General features: G+C 37.7%; 2 protein-coding genes across 3 annotated transcripts in view; one reads left to right on the top strand and one right to left on the bottom strand.

Annotated features, from left to right (window-relative positions):
* The window catches only part of LOC106964183 (sorcin-like), a 9,461-nt gene extending 6,034 nt beyond the window's left edge, over window positions 1–3,427 (bottom strand). The window contains exons 1-3 of the mRNA XM_015059543.1: window positions 3,293–3,427; window positions 2,040–2,282; window positions 1,557–1,626 (exon numbers count right to left, since the gene is read on the bottom strand). Coding sequence (XP_014915029.1) covers window positions 1,557–1,626; window positions 2,040–2,282; window positions 3,293–3,316 — 337 coding nt within the window. The 5' untranslated portion in view covers window positions 3,317–3,427. The remainder of the gene's footprint in view (window positions 1–1,556; window positions 1,627–2,039; window positions 2,283–3,292) is intronic.
* A 4,699-nt stretch (window positions 3,428–8,126) lies between these two features.
* LOC106964136 (dipeptidyl peptidase 4-like) lies at window positions 8,127–21,565 on the top strand. 2 transcript variants are annotated; one of them, XM_015059434.1, is made up of 26 exons: window positions 8,127–8,398; window positions 8,479–8,566; window positions 9,755–9,859; window positions 10,489–10,583; window positions 10,678–10,752; window positions 10,836–10,888; window positions 11,034–11,106; window positions 12,005–12,125; window positions 12,515–12,669; window positions 12,748–12,845; window positions 12,939–13,068; window positions 15,466–15,501; window positions 15,758–15,856; window positions 15,953–16,023; window positions 17,004–17,057; window positions 17,146–17,258; window positions 17,366–17,413; window positions 17,495–17,593; window positions 18,429–18,498; window positions 18,594–18,788; window positions 18,917–18,971; window positions 19,150–19,249; window positions 19,339–19,397; window positions 19,472–19,544; window positions 20,467–20,540; window positions 20,631–21,565. In XM_015059434.1, the coding sequence occupies exons 1-26, from the start codon at window positions 8,396–8,398 to the stop codon at window positions 20,721–20,723; spliced, it is 2,235 nt and encodes a 744-aa protein (XP_014914920.1). In that variant the 5' UTR covers window positions 8,127–8,395; the 3' UTR covers window positions 20,724–21,565. The 2 variants fall into 2 exon arrangements, with proteins under 2 accessions (XP_014914920.1, XP_014914926.1); XM_015059440.1 differs by having other exon boundaries at window positions 8,128–8,398; window positions 9,764–9,859.
* Window positions 21,566–21,798: the final 233 nt, after the last annotated feature.

Here is a 21,798-nt window from a genome sequence, read left to right as displayed (position 1 = left end):
TCAACATGTTTTCTGTTTTAGGTTAAGATGACCAAATGCCAGATTATTAGGAAAGAGATGATGTCATCTTTACCTTTTTCAAATTCCAAAACTTTCCACACATTTCCTCAGTAGTTGGTAGCATTGCCTTTCCGACTGGTTACTAATATTTTCAGTAACCTTCCACCAGCTTCTCACAATACTTTTCTATAATAATGGCCCGATATTTCTGGCTGAACAGAGTCTGGTTTCTAGGGAACCTTCCTCTCGCATACCTTTCTAGCCTAGCCAATATCTTCCATGGGATCAGCTCTGGAGTTCATGTGGCATATGTTTAGCCACTCATCCTCCATCAGTATTATTCTTACCTCCCTTCCTCATGTATTTTTAATATATAATGTTGATGTTTTTTATCGTCTTCTAAGCTCACATATAGTCTGAACAACCTCTTCTTATAAAATTTACCTTTATAGGCATCAATAAAGATATGAATGAAGTCCTGATAATTTTTCCCCCAAATATTTTAAAATTTTTATTAAAGCGATGCCTGAGCTGCAAACATCTGAAAAAGTCTTATTTGTCAAGGGCAAATTTTTCCTGCTGTTGTTGGAAACCTTCCAGGTCAGTTCCAGAAGAGGTCACACAGTAAGAGTCAATTCTTTGAATCTTAAGTCAGGTTGTGCTGGCACAAAATCCTCATCATGCTCAATTCATCTTAATAACCGTGTTTTCCTCTTTAGAAGAGGGTTATGAAACTCTCTGAACCAGATGCCGAGAGGGACTCTTTTAGAATAGAAGCACACAACACATCTGAATATGTAGCCTGAAGACTACTTATCCCCCTCAGCAGAGCAGGAAGTCAATTTGACTTAATTCTAGTTCTTTCCATTTTTCTTCATCCCCTCTTCACACCAGTAAACCACATGCTGCAGTTGTGCTAAACTCAAACAATTTTCCAAACCTGGGAGTGACATTCCTCCTTTTTCTCTTAGTAATTGTAATGTTTTATAGGTTGAAAGCACCTTTTCATTAAAATATATTATTATTATTATTATTATAAATACTTCTACAGCTACAAGCAAGGAATGTTGCCATGGTTATTGCTTGACGTGGTGGCAGAGTTCCGGGTATTTATATTAATTTACATATGTATTTATGGGTGGCGAAAGGGAGGACCAGCAGCTGTGCCCTTATTATTTATATTATTATGTATAAAGGGAAGGTGTACAGGTCTGTACGTGCACACGGCTTTATATATCCAATTTTTTTATAGCACCGCACTTTTCTAAATTTGTTCATGTACCAAGTTTTAGTATGAAAACTGCAGACTCTTTAATAAATGAGGCCCCTGGGCTTCTGTCATTTCTTTATAAAGGTACAGTTCTCTTAGCTAAGCAATGGCTCTTATGATTCTGGCATTGAACAAACAGAAACACATGTTGCAATCCCCAGTGATCTAAAACAGGAAATGTTTATTAGTATCTAATGCCAGACCGTGAGAAAATTAGTCTGTTTTTATATTCAGTGTTTGTAACTATCTGGTTTTAGCAATCATACAGAAGCATAAATAAACTTACGGTTGTAGCTGCCAGTGAATCCAGCCTGAGTCAAACACCTCTGGAGCTCTTCTGCGTCCACCTCTCCATCCTGCCCAGAAAGAGAGACCACTACAGGTGTAAAAAACAACTAAAGATGTCTTTAAGGTTTAGAGGTATGGTTGAAGCTGTTAGTCGTAGATTCAGCTGTTTGACCCCAGACTGCAGGTCTTCATTCTCCTCTCGCTGCCCATTTCTGATTACTGTGAATAAAAGACACTCGTTTTCTTTTTAATCCATCAGTTTTTGAATTTGAATATGATCCCCTGATCATATTCAGGGGATTCAAATACAAAGGTAATAATAATAATAATTAAAAAAGAACAATTATTGTTCTACTGCTTTCTCATAACTGTAACTTCCCCACTTTCTGGGGAAGCGTAAAGACTTCCCCAGAAAACAGAGCCAACCTCTGTGTTTTCAAGAACTTCTCTCCGTTTAGACTTGCAGCCCACCCACACTCACCTGTCCGGCGATAGCGGTGAAGTAACCCCACATCGGATCGTTGGCAGCTGGGGGCGGGGCGCCGTATCCACCTGGGTAGCCACCTCCTGCTCCGTATGAGCCGTATCCTGGCTGGTGTCCTGGGCCTCCCATCGGACCGCCCATCGGACCTCCCATGTGTCCGCCCATCTGCCCGGGCATGGGGCCTCCCATGGGGCCCCCGGGCATCCCTTGCTGTGGCATCCCTGGCATGGGGCCACCATACTGAGGAAATGAATGAAACAGGAGAGAAATTCAACCTCTAAACATGTAACAGCAGGATCTGAACTTCAGACAATAATGACACTCAGACATAGGTAAAAATAATAATTGATGGATGAAATGATGAAGAACAGACAGATGATTGAAGGATGACTGATTTGGTGACAACCTCACGGCTAAACAAATGGCTGGATGGTCAGAATGATACAGATGGAGGACACTAATGGGTCAATGTACAGACAGATATGTCTAACTTTGACTTGTGATTTTCTTTAGTATCTGCGAAACAATCTTCTCTTGAGGTCAAAGTGCGTCTTAAATGTTGAAGTAATGAAGTTTGTAACAAGTTTGTAACTTGTTAATGTTTAAATTCGCCGAGTTTAAATTCCACCTTCTTAACTAGAACGCCGTTACCTCTTGTATGACGTCAAACCCAGCATGAGTTACGACATCCGAGATAAATGGAAAGCTCGATAAGCTTCAACTCTGACCTCTGGCTCATTCAAAGCGCTGTAAACCTCGTCCGACAGCACCTGGTCCACGCCTTTCACTTAGTCACGTGACACCTTCATTCACAACACCTGGTTTATGTAGATTAAAAGATACTAATGGATGTTTTGAGCTCTTTATTTTTTACTATACCTTTATCATCAAATTCTCCAGGGGATTTAGGCTAAACATATTTAGCTGAAAATTGTAGATAACGAACTTTACTGTTTTAAATATACTAAATATCCAAATAAGACCCCTTTAATGACGCAGCGTTAACGTAACAGGGGGTTTTCACCCGGAAGTCAGCATTTAATTTTAGCATGCAGCAAATACCAGAACTGTTGCTCATTTACTCTCGTAAACATGAAATACTCCCATTTCTCCTACAGAACAATTGAGGCTGAAATCTTTCCCGGGAGGTTACGGGCTAGTCTGCCTTTCTACCCAACTAAAGTTGGTATCTTGTGTCTTGTGGGGGAAAAAAAAAAAAAAACCACCTTAGGACATATTTTTTTACTCACCCCGCCGTATCCTGGATAAGCCATTTGATTACACCAAATAAAATCTTTCGAATTTAATGCTTTCAGGTAATAACTAGCACTGCTGTTTCGAGGCGTAACAACTTCCGAGAAGTGAGAGTAGGTTCTACATCATTTCCGGCCTGCGAAAGTCGGAAGTGACTGATGGCGCGGCGAACCAATGAGAGAGGAGATTTTTATGGTCCAGAACTGAAAGTAGCAGTTTTATTTGAACGAATTTTTTATCATATAACCCCCAACCACACTAACATGACTGTGAAACATAGTGTCGGCAGCATCATGCTGTGGGAGTGCTTTTCTTTAGCTGGCCGTATAAACCTGTAAAGCCGAATTATAAAATTGACGTCTAAATGTGTCTGACAGGTTAATAAAAGGCCAACAAAGCTTTTACCTTAAATATATTTGCTAGTAATTTTTTCCAAATTGTTATAAAATTGGAAAAAGAAGCCATAGGCTAAAATAATAAATAATAATAATAATAATAATAATAATAATAATAATAATAATAATAATAATAATAATAATAACATACCTCAGCTGTCTGCATAATGAGTGATAAGCTCATTTCGCTGAAAAATATAAAAGATTTGAGTCACAAATACGCATTTGGTTGGTAGAAATACATCTATAAATAAATGTTTCATTTTAAGAGAAATTGAAGGCTTGCTGTCCACTAGATGGTGCTATTGCAATCTGATTGAAGGCTTACAAACAGCACTCAGATTTTAATTTCCTCACTGAATAATTTAAAAAAAAGAAGAACCCATCTTCATAGCAATCATTACACAGAGGTTACAGTGATTTCCTAGATTGCTCAAGGGAACAAGACAAATCATTTTAATACACAGAAACATATAACTACAGACATTTCAATTCAATTGGAAATATTTTTAATTAAATTCCACATGTAAAATAATTCTAGATGTAACTCTAAAGCCAATTTGTGTAAGGGTTGTCTAGAAGAGCAAGCCAACTACATAAAGTAATTAACCACTCATAATCAAGAAGCAAGCGGTGACAGAGGAAAGGAAATACTTCATTTCAACAAGAAGAATCCTAGAGCAGATTTCTTTCCTGTTGCTGCCAGTTTATTATAAACCAACACAAAGTAAAGTATAATTGTGAATTGGAAGGTGAACGGGGCATGGTTTTTAATATTTTTACAAGTAAAAATCTGGAAAGTGTGGCATGCATTTGTATTCAACCACCTCAAGTCGGTACAACATGTACAGAGCAAAATGTAGCGCCATCTATCAGCTCTGACCAGCATCACAGAACCGGATAAAGCCTCTCCACAACATGATGCTGCCATCACCATCTTTCACTATGGGGATTGTTTGCTTAGCTGAATGTGCACCATTAGTTTCAGTCACGCTTAGTATTCTGCTACAAATTTTGGTTTCGTCTAGTTAGTGCCAGCACCTTTTTACACACGTTTGCCAAAAGCCATGTTTGAAATACAACAAACACTCATCTTGAAAGGCTCAAGTAAAAAATAAATAAATAAATAAAAAAGAATAGAAAAACAAACTTTGCACTCTCCCTGACCAATCTACAATAAAAGCAAAAAGTATCAAACTGATACAGCAGGTACATTATGTCCTACTCCTGAGTGCACAGGCTGTAACTTCCTGTTCCTGTTAGCTTTGTGGTGCTTTGTGGATTCCAGCACTCCTACACTGACGGCTGCAGGAACCATGGACATGAATCATGATAAGAACACAAGCTGGGAACTAACAGGTTCATTTATTGAACCGTTAAACTTCTTTTTCTAAGTGACCATGCATATGTTACATTTGAATGGAAAACAGTGTTTAGTTTCTTTCAAGGTATTACAGCTTTCTCTACCTCTTTTACTACACTTTGAACAAGGTAATGACAAAAAAAGTTGCCATAACAACACTCTGGTTCTCTCAAAAGTATTACGTTTTACAATTTGTATGTGTCTTGTGCTAAAAAATACATGTGGTTATTGGACATACCAGAGTGTATCTATAAAGCATTCTCTCCTTCTCTCCTATGAAAGAAGTAAATTTTGGGCCTAGTCGTTTGTTTTCTCAATAAATTGTCCCGCCTAAAAATAAATACCACAAAGTATATTTATTTTTCTTTTCACACCAATGACATCCAATGGTACCTCCCTGTGGTAAGTACAGACTCCATGCGGTCGCCCTTTATCTGCCTGGGAGTCAGTCTCGGTCCAAATAACTTCTTCATTCAAAGGATTCAGGGAACGTCTGAAGGAGGTTAGGTTTCGATAAGCGTCGTCCAAAAAAATAATTGCAAAATGTGTTCTTTTCAGTCCACTTAACAGTTGTCGTGTTACTTTGTGTTGGTCTGTCACCTAAAACCCCAATGAAAGCCACTGAAGTTTGTGGCTTAATCGGACTGAAATATGGGTGCAGTCCTTGAGGAAACCGTGTTCGCTACTCTGAACCACGCAGATGTTCTGTAGGGATGTAAACAGAAGCTTTAGCGGCTCATTACAAACACAAGTCTCCCCCCCTTAGTAACTCCCAAACCTAAACAAAATCACGTCCCGAAGCCAAGAATGCCATAACAGCTCTGACCTTTGCACCACATCTGCTGAAGTGACAGCCAAGCTTCCCTGTTTATGCCTGAGAATAAACACTGAAGCAGAAGATTTTCACATATAACTTTGTTATTTCTTACATACTACAGCAAGAACTACTGATACATATATTTGTGATATATGATTAGTAACATACTCTAAAAGTAGATCAAGACAGTAAAAATGACTTTCCTTCATCGTCTTGTTTTTGCTCTCGCTCAGTGACATTGGCGCCCTAATTGTCCAATAAGACCAAATGCATTCAGAGTGACAACTATAAACGGCCCCGGCCAGCTTAAGCGTCTGGTAAACGGATTTATCTGCAAAGAACCACTCCTCAAACAGAGCCACGCCGCATTAGAGAAGATGTCCACTGTCTGTTTGTTTGCTGAGGATGTCCGGTGCGAGGCGGACGAGTGCGGAATAATACGACGTCTGATCCTCGTAAAGACACAGCTCTGTGTTTGTTAAGCTTTTAACAGGCTGTTAACATTTACGGTCGGCTCTTACACTATGTACAAAAAGACTAACTTCCACAATCAGTGAAAACAGGGGCAAAAATACACCCAGAGTCTCCTTGTTTTGAGCATATTCAATGCTGTTATAGAGTTTGTTTTAATTGCATGTGAATTAAATGGTAAAGCTTACTTTGGGTTTACCATTCTTCAGTTAAGTGCATAATTTTCCTCCCACTTCAGCAATTGACAGCTATTAATGATTAAGTAAATATTGAGTATTAATTCAGAGACATTTATGATAGTCAGTTTATTGGCTTTACAATATTGTACTTTACATTACAGTTCAACAGGAATGCAGAGTCATCATGACAGTAGATAGATCTATCTTATGTTTTTGTCATGACAGGAAGCACAGAGCGTCTACAAACTACAAAGGCCTCACAGTTCTGTTATTTGTTCGTTCTCAGTCATGTAGACAAAAATGGATAAGAATTTTTTATGCATTAAGCAGCTTGTCAGATGCTTCTGTTAGCGGGCGCTGTTACCCTTTTATCTAAATGTTAAGTGTTGTGGCAATGGCCAGTTTAATGTCCAATAAATGTAGTCAGAATTTTCAATCAGAAAATTGAAAATCACCAGGTGATCGGACGCCTGACTGGCGTTTATATATTGGATCCGTTTGATCTGAGTTTTCGAGAAAATACCTTCTATGGTCAAGCACACCATCCCCATGGTGGTGGCAGGCTGATGCTGTGTGAATACTTTTCTTCAGCGGGTCAGAGAAGCTGGCTTGAGCTGGTGGGAAGATGGATGGAGGCAATCCAGGAAGAATACCTGCTAAGAGAATGAAAAATGAAATTAGCTTCGCTGTGCAATTTATTCTCCAGATGTTTCAGATCTCGATTTGCAAAATACATTTACTTTCATCTGAAAAGAGGACTTTAGACACTGAAAACCTGTTACCTTTAAACCACTCTGACATCTCACAGTTAAGTCAATACAAGAGTTGTGGCCTGATGTCTTGGATACATCTGTCTGTTGTAGTCCTTGAAACTTTAGCCACAATCTTGAAAATCTCCCCCAAAACTGAAGAGTACTCCACAATACTCTTAAAGCATAGTCTTTGTTGCTTGTGTTGAGACAACTGTTAGTTGATCAAACTTTGTGGAGTGTCCTTGGAACCTTCTGAAACATCCATGTCGTTTTCCTGAACCTTTCATGGAACTCTCCAGAACCCTTGAAGTATATACTGCTTACTTTCTGGGATTTTATTTGATTAATAATAAATCAAAAGTTCTGATTAGTGTCTCAGAACTCACAGGGTACTTTCAGAAACTGAGCAGTACTATGTTATGACTTCTACTTTGAGACTTTTCCAAAACGCCTATAAAACTAGTTTGCAAAAAGTTATAGCGAGTACTTGGTAAATTCAGGGAAAGCTACAGAAAGTAACTTCTAAGTTCCTTTAAACACTCAGCCATATTATGCTGCTGACTCCACTTATGTATACAAATGATGGTATGTTTTTTAGGAAATTGAAATTTTAGTTTCATTAGCTCTAAGTTCCAATCACCAAAAATAATCAAAACAACACTTGTATTTATCACTATGTTTTTAATAAATCTGAGTTTCGCCTTATGTATTAAATTACCGCAGTAAATAAACTTTTTGTTAATATTTTTTGTTAATTCAGCATCGAAGCCGACGTTTTGACGTATTAAGACTTGAATCTCTGAATCTGTAGAAAAGCTGAACAGTGTTTCGACAATGCACATTCAGCATAAAATAATCAGTTATTCTGGAAGAGGCTGACGCCTGGTCAGCACGCTGTTTTCACATATGAGTCTGTTGTAACGGTGGACAGTTTGGGAAAGCCACTTCCTCAAATGCTGGAGAACTTTACACCGCAGATTTACTGTCCCACCTTTGAAACTTCGGCTGAGATAATGTTTAACTCCAAAGCATGACTTTCGCGTTACTTTGCAGTTCTCCGTGTTTGTAGCCTTGTGGATATCGATGCGGTTGTGATTTGGACGGGTAGTAATCACAGAAGCAATGGTCAGTATTTGTTCACACTCACACATTTCTGTGTTTTGACTCTTTTAAAAGCGGGCTTCTCGTCTTTCATTCCTGGCCAGAGTACCATCGCCAAAGTGCTGCTCGGAGTCTTAGGAGTTGCGGTGGTCGCTGTTTTGATAGTGGTGCCCACGGTTATATTCTTGAAGGGTGAGTGTTTGCTATTAAACGTCCTGCTATGGCACGCGCCGCTGACAGAACCGTGCGCGTCATTACGCATGATAAGTTAAATGTCACAACTTCAAAGGGAAAATATTCGGTTCAGATATTTACGGACTCAGTCAAAAACAAATGCGAGTATTCTGTGCGATTTCAGAAGTTTATAAGTCAACCCTTACAGTTTTTCCTCCACCATTTCCCCTGCAAAACAACTAAACAAGAACATCCATGACACAAATCTAAAATGTTGGTCAGTTTGGATTAGGATATGTATTTTAAAAATACGAGGCCCATCCGAAAACACTGACGCTAATAAAACACGGCCGTGAAGTAACAGGAGGAACACAGCCCAATCCTCTCGGCATTAATCTGTGTGATGGACATAAGAAATGCAATATTATCTTACATGTAAACTATGTGACAGCTTAGTTGAATTAGTAAATTGAAAGACACCAAGATAGAGACGTTTATGAGAGTTTTCATGTGGTTGAAAAGCTTTCATCAAACGTGGTATAAGTCTCAACGATTTGAGCCTGTACTTTGGCTAAATTTTGAGAATTTACATGTTTTTCTGGACTAACAAGAAATAGAAAGTAAACTATGTCCATGGTTGTCCAGTGTTTGAGGTAAGTCAGTGTTTTTCAGATATAGAAAAAATTCTTTCAGTTCACAATTATATATTATATCTGAAAACAATTTCTTACCATTCTGATTTACAGATGTTTCGATTTTCATATTGGGATATTGACTATTATGAAACAGAGTAGGATTATAACTAATGATGAAACTCAAATGACTTTAAGTTAACCCAATGTTGGTAGATGTGTTAAAGTAGTGACTACAAAGTAAGATAAGTTAAACAAAGTTGTGGTGAGGTGTGGATCTTATCCTGTGTGGCTCACCATCACTGTAGATATTATTCATTACAGAGGTATTGGAATAACATAAGTCAAATATAGAAAATTACTTTCAATGTGTATAAGCTGAGGCTTGTGTGTGTTAGAAATGTTTAAATGTGGTTGGAAAAGTGTAGGCTAATCAAGTCTAACTTTCAAAGTCTTTAAGATAAAATTTGGGTGGGATTTTTGAGCTAAAATGTATTTTCCTGAACTAAATAAGGGACAGGGACTGAGTTACAAATCCCTAATGAAAGCTAATTTGGTAACAACTGTGTTTCAGACGATGGAGACGATGGAAACGCTGGGGACGTGAAAATGTACGGCATAATGGACGTCTTCAACTCCTCTCTGAAACCAGCGTCCTACAACATGAGATGGATTTCAGGTGGAGGATAAAAAAAGCTTTTATTAAAAGTGGTTAGAATATTATGGTACTGATAACACCTGGGTGTGTACCAGTGTGTAAAGCCATAAATGCATCATTGAAGACTTTTATTATGTAATCTTTTTATTGGTTGTGCTTCTTAGTTACTGTTTCACCAGACTGTACCTATAATACACTCTATGAAGTCACAGTAACTGTTGCAGCTCTTTGAAATGTTGAGTTTTCGTATATTTGGTACTTTTTCATATTTTGTCACATTTCAACTATAGAGCTTAGGATATAGTATTTTATGTGATATATCAACACAGATGGAGGTTCAGTTTCCAATAGAAGAACAACTCAGACATTCAACATATGAATGATTTATATCAAATTATATTCATTCTCTACAATGTTCCAGAACTACAAACTCCTCACACTTTTCATTGGTGAAAATAGTGAAAAAGTTTAAGAAGTGTAGCATTGTCTTTCTTGCTCGGTGAAAAATGCAACATGCACCATTAGGTCATTACATTACTCATGCTTCCAAGTTGTTTTCTTCTCTTTTTGTGACTCACTATCAGGGAGATTCTCCTTGACTGTCCTGTGTTTCACACTGAATGTACACTGATTTCTGTCTTCCACAACAGACTACGAGTACCTGCATAAAGAAACCGATGACTCTGTCACCCTCATCAACTTGAAAACAAACGTTTCTGAAGTATTTCTGACAAAAGACAAGATTGTAAGTCATCCTAGTGCAATTAAAACAAAGAAAGTCAATCTTAACAAACGCAGCGCTGTTTCCAAGATAATGCATCTTTCTTTGAACACCACAGAATGAACACCAGGCTTTTGACTTCAAGCTGTCTGCTGATCGCAAATATGTTGCCTTCATGAGTAACTACAATAAGGTACATGAAGTTTCTATTTACCCGTTTAGTGTCAAACTTGACACATTGGAGCCTTTTGACCCTTGCTTCTTTCCTCCAATCAGGTGTGGAGACATTCGTTCACAGCTTCTTACTCGCTGTATGATCGCGAGTCGGAGTAAGTCACTTGTTGATCTACCGATATTCTGGTAAACATATGCAACTCCAAGAAAATCCAAAATATTTCCTGACAATACATACTGCACAAATTTCAGCATTTCTATTATATAACAAAATCACTGATTTGCAATAATCTCTTTCAGAAAAAATATCACTTCCTCTGGCATTCCAGATGTAGTCCAGTTCTTTGCGTGGGCCCCAGCAGGGAACAAACTGGTAAGCCTGCAGGAGACAAGTCGTGTTGAAAAGAAAGCGCAGTACTAAGCAAAAACAAACAGTCAAAATGGAAAAGAGTTTGTGTGAAAACCAAACTTTGCCTTCATGAGTGACTACAATAAGCAGTTAGTAGGATTGAGTAGCTTTTAAAAACATTTAGCAGCAATAACTCTCAGTAGAGTTTAGATTGGGCCTAAAAATTCCAACTTGACCCAGTTTTTAGCTTTTGGTTCAGATCTTCCAGCTCCGTTTTGTCACGTGTGGTAACCACACGGCGATTCAAGTGCAAAACACCTGGGATGTGTGATTAATATGAGCGAAGCACTGTGGGGTGTGTGCACATTGCTCTACTTTTAGTAGCTGTTTTTTGTTTTTGTTTTTTTGTTGAGGAATTTAAGCCTATACTTTACAGTTTGCAGGATTTTTTTTTTTTTTTGCATAACTTTGTCATGTTAAAGTCTGGATTTTCACTTGACCATTGCAACATCCTGGTTCTTTTCTGTGGTGGATGTGGTTCTGTTTGGGATTATGATTCATTTCACTTAGTATGGAGAGCAGTCTGTGGTTTATTTAGTGACAATTCTGTTACTACAAGACAAGCCCAGATCATCAACCCCCCACCACTGTGCATATGTCTACTTTGGTCACATTTGGCTATATATAGAAGATGGATCGGATCGCCTTCAGATGTTTGTTTTTTTCACCATTTTGGCCTTTTTTTTTTGTTTAATAAATAGGAACTATATCTAAATATTTTTAGAACCTGATAACGATTTGTCTTTTTTAAGTCTTGTATTGAAGTGAGTTACCATTTGCTATCATACTAGAATAATTAGCCACATTTCAGGAGAAATCTGTGTATTTTCTCATTTGTGTCCCCTTTCTGTTTGATTTCCAGGCTTATGTTTGGGACAACAATGTGTTTCTGAAGACCAGCCCCAAGTCACCACCAGAGCCAATCACTACCAACGGAGAGCCAAACAAGATATTAAACGGGATTCCAGATTGGGTGTATGAGGGTAACAGAGAATCACATTCATTTTTTCCATGAGGAACCTCCCCACTTATGACTGCACCGTCAGATTTTCCAGCCCTGCTGTTAAAACAGCTACCATTGCTGACTTTCTGATATTCTTAAAAAAAAATCTCAAGAATGCAGTCAGGAATTTACTTCTGGCATTTTGTTATGAGGCTGATTTCTCCCAGATGGAGTATTCCTGCTACAAATTCAATCCCTCTTCTAAGAATATATGGCATACCCCACTGCAAATATGATTTTAATGTCACGTCTGAATCACTGTGTGGCAACTTCAAACACTACATTAAGTCAACCAGAACAAAAAGCTTATTTAGTGTTGTTTACATGTGGGTTTTTGTTTCAACATCTCTCTATATTTTCTACTTCCAGAGGAGATGTTCTCGTCCAACCAGGGCTTCTGGTGGTCACCTGGTGGGAAGTATTTGGCATATGCTGAATTCAATGACACCCTGGTGCACAATATTGAGTACTCTTGGTATGGCGAGGACCAGTACCCCAGCACTATTTCAATTCCCTATCCTAAGGTGGGCCTTTGTTCTTGTCACGGCCTCTCTTGTATTATGGACTTCCTGGTTCGTCTTTCATGTTGTGCTTTGTTGCAGCCAGGTACTCCCAACCCGGTTGTGAAGCTGTTTGTTGTGGATACTGACAACACCACGATAGTCACAGAAGTTGTTGTTCCAGACTCATACAAATCAATGTAATACATGATATGTAATGTATGAGATCATCCCCCCAGAGGAATTTGACAGAAACGGAGAATTTGATTAACTTTTTTCCTCTCCATCCACAGTGAACACTACTTGGCCACTGTTACCTGGGTGACTGACACGAGGATAGCTGTTCAGTGGCTAAAGAGACAACAGAACCAACTCATCCTTCAGATTTATGACTTGAATGGAACTAGCTGGCATCCTGTTGAGGTCAGTCCTAAATCATGTGTACATGTGGAAAAGTATTCACATCTTATAAACTTTTCACATCTTCCCAAACTTCATTCAAGTTAGTGTGGAACTGAAATGCTATAAGGTTTTAAAGGGGATCTATTATGCTTCCTTGAATAAGTTAGGATTTAGGTCTATGGGACACACAAAACAAGTTAATTGAATTTTTTTGCACAAAACCATTCTCTGATCATGAGATTTCAACTGCTATGTTCTGAATATTTTGACCTCCTTTCAGAAAGAGATGTTTGAGGATTCTGTCACTTTTATGCAAATAAGCTGCTGCTGGCCACTCCCTCCAGCTCCTTGCTTACTTTCACACTAAATACAAGTCAAAATGGCTGCAAACAAATCTGCAGTATCTTTGATAAGAGAAGCAGAAGAAATGTAGCCACCAGCTGACCAGCTCCGCTTAGGTTGCTAGGTAACTTAACCATCGGGAGGTTTTTGAAACGTCTCATTTTATAGACACCAAAAAAAGTTTACTTATTGCCAGAAAACTACTTTTTTTTAAGTTCTTGGACTGTTTCTAGAAGCAGTAGAGCACAAAACCGTATTAGTGAACCTGCCGTGTTTAACCATGGAGATGACAAGCAAAGTGCACTCATGACTCCCACAAGTCTTTTGGTAAACCTTAACTATCGTATGGCTGACCATACTCTTCATAATACGGTCATAGAAAAAAAAAAAAACAGGGCATCTTCAGTCGGAGGCTACGCCAAATTTGCTGTAATATGGACTGCTACAGGAGCTCTTTCCTTCACCATACCCATCCCAGGGTTTATACAGGAAATCCTAGAGTTTAATTTACAACCTTTTACTACCTATTTTACTACCTCTACAATATTTTTACTACCAACACAAAATCAAGCAGCAGTCTTTTTTAGCGAGAGCAGTGAATTCTAGGGGTGCACCGATTTATCAGCCAGCCATTTTATCGCCGCCGATTTCCTTAATTTTGGTAAGTTTGATCAGCCGATATTTACATATGACGTTGATCTTATCTACCTCAAGAAAGGTCTAAAAATCAACAGCTGCTCTCCAGTGAAAGAGGCTGGACTGATAGACCAACCAGGTCATGTCTGCATGCTTGCAGTTAACAGTTAGTCGCCCAACTGTTGCCAACTCAGTGACTTTCTGGGTATATTTAACATTTCATACAAAAAAAAACCTGGTATCAGCTAAAATGGGAATCGGCTTTTTAAAGATTGTTGATGGGTACAACACTAGTGAATTCACAGCACTGACCCATACAACATGATGGTCCATGTAAGACAAAACTTTATCCCACTTAATGTGGGATAAATATCCAAGGTTTCACAGGTCAGTCAAAGGTTTTAATGAAAAAATTTAATATGCGCAGCAGAATTTGGTGTTTCAGTTTAGTAAAAAAAAAAAAAATTCGACCCAGACACCCATCTCTGACAGATCATCAGTGGAGCAGGTGTTTAAGTTGGCTAATCAACCGCCGCTGTGTTCAGAAGATGACTTTATTATCCCAAAATAAACATCAAGTCTGAGAATATAAAACTCTAACGGACTGAATGTTCTGTTCTTTGTGTTCTTTGTGGGGGTTGATGGGAAGCTTATGGGGAAGTACTAATACGGGAGCACCTCAGGAGAGAGGGGTAAAACACGGTAGATTCCCGTCCACAACGGGAGACTTGACAATAGGCGGTTCCCACACTGCGCATGGGCACAGCAGGAACCAATCCAGTCTGTCAACATCAGCTCAGGTCCTCCCAGTAGTTATTTTTATACAGATTTTATAGTTAAACTTAAAAAGTCAGCATCAATGGAAAACCCAAAAATATATTGAAAGGGTGATGAAAAATTGTCTACCAAAAGAAATTCTGTTTGTTATTTTTTACCACCTTTTACTGGCCTTAATTTGAGTTCATTTCATTTACTGCCTTTTATTGCCTTCTATTATCGCCCGGAAACCCCGCATCACCATTTACAGTAACTCTTTAATTAAATGAGTTACAACAACATTCATTTTCCCCTTGGGATCAATAAAGTAATTTTGAATTGAACTGAATTTAGACAAAGATTGATGCTAATCATGATGATTTCTGCCAACAGCTTGTAACGGCAATTAAATTTAGAGAACTACATAAGATCAATAAAAAAAACTATTTTGAAAAAAAAGAAATTTGGGCTAAATAAAAAAGTATGTTTAATACCTGTCTAAAAGTTATTTGCTTTTTAGTAAAGCCCTGCTTCCAACAAAGAGTTCATCATCTGGAAACATTTTTCCTAAATTCTTTTCTTTTTTGAGGCATCTCTCTGCTTTGAATTGCTGAGATAAAAGTTTGTGCATTTTAATGAATTGTGACTTATGACAGCCATAAACCCACTGTTATCTTATTACAGCATCTGAATCTGGCAAGTCCGGGCTGGATTGGACGGGTAAGTTAATTCCCTTTGGTAAAATGTACATTTTTTTCCTCTAATCTACAAATTTCATGATAAACCCATCATGACCTGCGGCGTCAGGCACTGTAGGTCATTTAAAACATATGCAGCCTCTCTGTTATTGTGCAAGCCTGCTGTTGGGCTGAGCTACATATTAATGTACATGATCCATGTTTAAATGTTTTCAATTAAGACTTAAAATCAGGGGCTGGCTTTATGTCAAACTACATTTTTTTATATTTTCTTCTAGTTTTCTCCACCAGAGCCAGTTTTTGCTCCAGACGGGAACAGTTACTACCTGATCATGAGTGATCAGGCAATGTACAAGCACATTCATCATGTGGTTGGGGTGAGTAGAATGATAAAAAAAAAAACTTAGAAGTAAAAAAAAAATTGTGCATAATGTCTTGTATGAACACTCATTCTGCTCTGGCTTGTCATCCAGGGAAAGGCATCACCCATCACGTTTGGGGAATGGGAAGACATTGAAATTCTGAAAGTCAGTAAAGACAACGTGTAAGTTTTCTCACCGTTTTAAATTGGACGCAGCTGTTAATGTTTCTTTAAATATAGTCCCTCTGAATGTGACTTTTAAATAACTTTCCTCTTGGAAAGAGGTCTAAATTGTTGGACTGCATGTATGTTGAATCTAGCCAGATTTCCACCATCGCCAGTTGCACACATCTAGCTAGCTCTTGTAGCTAAAAGCTAAACATATGGTCCCACTTTCTGGACCAAGTTCTGCCCAGATGACTTTTTTTATTATTTATATAGGACCTTCTGTCAAAGTTTTTTGGGGTATCTACAACAATAGTCTGTTTCTCTCCAAATTAAGGGACGTCTTTTAATTTTGCTGTTAAACATCTCTTGGGCTTTAAGTGACATGTTTGTGGAATTTGACCAAATGTTCATACTGCAAATACAGGATTGTTCTTCCTAAAGGTAAATCTAGCAATAAACAGCTAGCCACCCATTGCTATTTCTTGACCAGGTTTTTTTCCTTTACGCTAGCATTCGCTACTGGTAGCTATGAATGCTAGCAGTAGCAATGCCCACGGGAAATGCCTTGCATATACATATTGAGAAATCCTTAGAAAACATCTATAATCAGGACCCCAACTGTTTGTCTTGAAGTTTACCTAAGCTTCCCTCTTTTTCTTTTTTTCCCCCCCAAATTTAGAAAACCTTAAAGAGTAAATAGGAAACCAACTTGCTTTGTTTGGCGAGTTGTTCCTACCAAGACACAACAGGACCTTCAAAGTTCTAGCTGATGTAATCACATTATAAGACTGTCTCAGTCCTGTGTGAAGAGACTAAGCCAGGCGAAGTCCCAACAGCTAGACTATAAAAAAAAATTTAATACCATTTGAAATCAAATGAAATCTCATTGTTTTCAGCTACTTTACTCCAGCAGTATTGATTCCTCTTAAAAACTAATTCCACATTCATAAAAACACACAGTGATCAATTCTTTCTGGATTCCATTTTCTCCTCAGATATTATTTGAGCAACGAACAGAACCGCAAGCCAGGAGGGAGGAACGTTTACCAGTAAGAATTTGGATTTCTCTCTTGTAGGAAGTATCATTTCCATAAGGAAAACGTATTAACATTTACATGTTGTATTTTTGGATGCCAGCTGGACGAGAAACATTAGCTACAAGTGTCTGACCTGCACTCTTCAGAAAGAATGTGAATATAACACCGTCTACTTCAGCCACAATGCCTCTTACTACCGCTTCAGCTGCCACGGTCAGTTATACCCCATCTGACTTTTGAAAAAGTTGCCACTCTGTGTATTTTTATAACAATGACACTGGATTTTATTTATTTATTTATTTATTTATTTTTGCTTTAAGGTCCCAGGATTCCACAGCACTTTCTTGTAGAAGCTAGCACTTTTAAAAGTAAGCTACAGTGTACATAAATTATCTTTAAATGACATGAAGAACAAGTAAAAACATGTATTTACTTCTTCTTATTTCTAGAGATCAGGGTTTTGGAGGACAACAAGGTATTTAGCGATGCCATAGCTGACATCCAGATGCCCACTATGCGCCGAGGGACCCTTAAGATAGGCAAATATAGTAAGTAAATGAATCTGCGACTGGTAGACATTTATTACATACTTCCTTTTGTAGCTGTCAAGTCTTGCAACGTGAAAGATCTGGGTTCAATTCCAGCTTCCCCCTGCAATGCAGTGGTGTTCTTCTGTGCATGCACTACTGATCCATGCATCAGTGTAGGGATGTATGTGTATGTTTGTGAGTGGATCTAGTGTAAAAGTGCTTTGAGTGGTGAGTAGGACTGCACAAAGTCATAAACTTGCTATATAAATGTTGTCAACTTAGCATTTATTTGGTCTCTGAAAATTGCCTCTATTGGAAGAGGGTTAGAACCTTTGGAAAAAAAATAATTCTGAATTTAATCTCAGAATTCTGAGAACAAATTTGGATTTTAAAAAAAAACAAAAAAAAAACTGCCAGAATTCTGAGATTGAAGTCAGAATCCTATGACGGCATATTAGGGCCATTGTAGATAGAAAAAAAAATTCGTAGTACATTTCTGGGGAAAAAAAGAAACTCAAAATTTTGAGATTAATATCAGAAACTTTCTAGAAAAAAATGGAAATTTCTGAGTTTCAAAAGTTGGGCATTTTTGAAAACAATTTCTGAGATTTTAGCAGAAATTCACTGAGGAAAAAAGTTTTCATTTTTTTCTCCAGTGGTTCTAATCCTCTTCTGTACCCCTAGGAGTGTGTGAGTTGTTTGAAGCAGTAAGAAATGTTGTTTACAATTGTGAATTGATCCACAGTGATTCTTTTTTACATTGGTTTTCAGAAAAAATAATTGTGACCTTAAACTGTCAATTTCTATTCCAATGAAATTCCAATGAAAAAAATAAATTTCTTTTCATTCACAGATCTTTGGTATCAGATGTATTTACCCCCAGGCTTTGATGAGTCCAAGAAGTACCCTTTGCTAATTGATGTGTAAGGATCCACTGTAACAAATAAATAACTAAAATACATAGAAACTTTACTCACTAAAAAAAAAACAACAACAACAAATCTGCACACCCTTCCAGGTATGCAGGTCCTTGCAGCCAGAAAGTAGACTTCAGGTACAGAGTAGGCTGGTCCACCTACCTGGCCAGCACTGAGAAAGTCATTGTTGCTAGCTTTGACGGAAGAGGAAGCGGTTACCAGGGCGACCAGCTGATGTTTGAAATCTACAAACGCCTAGGAACCTTCGAGGTGGAAGACCAGATAACGGCAGCTAAGTATGAGAATCTCATGCAAACATCTCACCTCACCTGAAACGTCTCAATAAAAATACATTTTGTCATAGTGCATGAATTTTGCCATGAATTCCACAAACTAATTGCCTTTTATCGTCCTTTCTCTAAAGGGAGTTCATCAAAATGGGGTTCATTGACAAAGATAGGGTTGCTATATGGGGATGGGTAAGTATCCAAGACAAATATGGGCTGTGTAAGAATAGGATTGAACCTGTTGATGTGTAATATTGTATAGTACAAAGGCCAAGTCGTGGCTCTAAAAATAAGTTAATGTTCCACTTTGACGTCAGTGTGTTTTATAGTGCGGATGAGCTGATGTAATGAGATGTCTTATCTTCCACAGTCCTATGGTGGATATGTATCTTCGATGGTCTTGGGCTCTAACAGCGGCGTTTTCAAATGCGGGATGGCAGTGGCGCCTGTGTCCAAATGGGAATATTATGGTATTTTTATTGGTGTTGATAGTCGTCGTACTTCAGGCCACTGTAATAACGGGAACATTACAAGATCTGCATTGATCTGTTTGTTCCAGACACCATCTACACAGAACGCTACATGATGCAGCCCTCGGAGAACCGTGACGGATACGATGTAAGTTTCGCCATCCGTTATCAGTCCTCACATCTGTTATCTCATCGTCTAACCATAAATCTGGCTGTGTTTAGAACTCCACAGTAACGGCCAGAGCCAAGAATTTCCATTCAGTGCAGTACCTTCTGGTTCACGGGACAGCCGACGGTGAGTTCCTATGGTTGTTCTAACCCCAAACGTTTTGCAACTACATTTGGACACCCAGGGGTGAAGATAAGAGTAGTCTGGTGCCACGAAAATGTACATTTTCAACCATTTGTTGTAAAAAAAAAATGCAAAAACGATTCTATTGTAAAAACAAATATACAATATTTTGAAATGTGCTAGCCTAATTTTTATGCAGGAAGAGTCTTCCAAATCATTTCAGATGGATTCTAGGCTACAAGAGCATAACACTCTTAAGACATCTCTGTCTTAACCTTCTTATTAGAAAGATTTTCTCATTTGAAAGTTTTTCTTGATTCCCAACAGCAACATCGTCAACTAATAAAAAAAATGACATGGTTGGAAAGTTGGAAATGACCCAATAATAGGAATGTACCAAAATAAGAATGCAGGCATGTTGGAAACAAACCGTAAAATGTTCCTGTCACCAGCCAGTCTGAACTGTAGATACAAGGAAAGACAGATCCATACAAATGCCATGCTTTGCAATGAGTGATTATTTGAACTAATGTTGCTAATTTGAGCTAATGTTGCTAATTTCATATTTGTGTTAACACTCTGGCAGACTAGCATTTAATATTGTTTTTTTGTTTTGTTTTTCAGAAATGAAATAAAATATATTATTTAAAAATGTTTTAGAGTACAGTGACATTATTACTGTAAACTGTCTCTAAAAAGTTTAAAAACTACCTGCGTTTCTGCAAGTTGTATGCTAGCAGCTAGTAAATTAGCATGCAAACTGGTTTAGGTTTCTTCAGACTATAGAACATGTCTCTAATTAAGGTCTTTGCTCTATATTTAAATTTACCCAGGCCTATAATTCATACCATCATTTGATCAACTGTGAAGTACAGTACCTCTTAATACCTCTTAATTTAATATAGTGTTTGGTATTTTTTTCTAGATAATGTCCATTTCCAGCAGGCTGCTGAGATCTCAGAAGCCTTGGTAAATGAGAAGGTGGACTTTGACGCCATGGTGAGTAATCCTTAAAATCCAAATGATTATTTAATGAACAAAGCTGCCAAATATGTTCTTTAAGTTCTGTTTTTTATGTTTTCCTTTCAGTGGTACACGGACAAGGATCATGGACTGGATGGCTTCGCCAACATGCATGTCTACATTCACATGGCGAAATTCCTGAAAAAATGCTTTGAATAAGATTATGTATGTTTTCATTTTCTCATGTAGATAAGATATTATTGTAATAAAAACTGTCTAATTATCATATCTCCTCCTTTAGGAGCTGAACCACAAAGTCATTTCCCAAAATGTATTTACCAAATAGAAAGCTAATGTCCTGAAAGTAGAGAATATAAATAAAGATGCGCATTGAAAATACTCACATACTAGGAAAACCCTTTCTCATCAGAACAGTAATGACAAACAAAATATTCCGTCAGAACATACGTTTCTGAAACCACACAAACAAAACTTGTAAAACTCGTATAAGCGCATGCGGGGTCAGTGCCACCCTGTCGGACCGTGAACAGGCTAAAAAAGAAACTTGCAGGGTTTCTGTCTCTTAAGACTAACATCATCTTGTTAGGCTTATTCTGTAACATAAGCAGAATGACAAAACAATTTACATTCAAAATTTCCACCATTTCTTTCTTTCAGTTAGACCATGTTATATATATTTGCTATAAATTATGTCTGAATACTATGAAATTGTGATAATTTTGCATAAGGTTACCATACTGTGAGCGTCATAACTTTGCTAGAAGCAGCTGGTTTTAAATTGCCGTTTGCTTGTAGCGGATGCTCAATGACATGAGAAACACCAAAAGATATGTGAAAATATCCATGTAAGTGTTTTACTTGGAAATAAAGTGTTGCAGTCTGTTAAGTTTGTATATTAATTATTTTAAGTTGTTTTACCTTGAATTATCTCCATACACATGATGAAAACTGAATCAAAATGTTTCTGGAATAAGTTTACAGATTGCTGTTTATATGATTCCATGAAAAATAAAGAAATAAATAATTTTTTTGTAAAATTATTGATGTTTTGTGATATATTTTTGGCGTGTTTGGTTTTGTGTTTTGTCTTTTATACTTAATGGTATAATGTTGAAGTTTTGCATCTGCTGTAACTGAACCAAAAAAGCAGCTAAATTACTCAGAGTCACATTTTCAGTTTTGTTTTGATTCATAACAAGTAGCATCTTTTTGGCTTTTGTACCTTAAGATGTTCTGGTTTTCAGACAAAAAGTAGAAATTGTTTTGGATTTCG

Source organism: Poecilia latipinna, unplaced genomic scaffold (genome assembly GCF_001443285.1).
Source record: "Poecilia latipinna isolate Pla-1442-1.1 unplaced genomic scaffold, P_latipinna-1.0 Scaffold65, whole genome shotgun sequence".
Classification (NCBI taxonomy): domain Eukaryota; kingdom Metazoa; phylum Chordata; class Actinopteri; order Cyprinodontiformes; family Poeciliidae; genus Poecilia; species Poecilia latipinna.
This window is presented reverse-complemented; position numbering and strand designations above follow the sequence as displayed.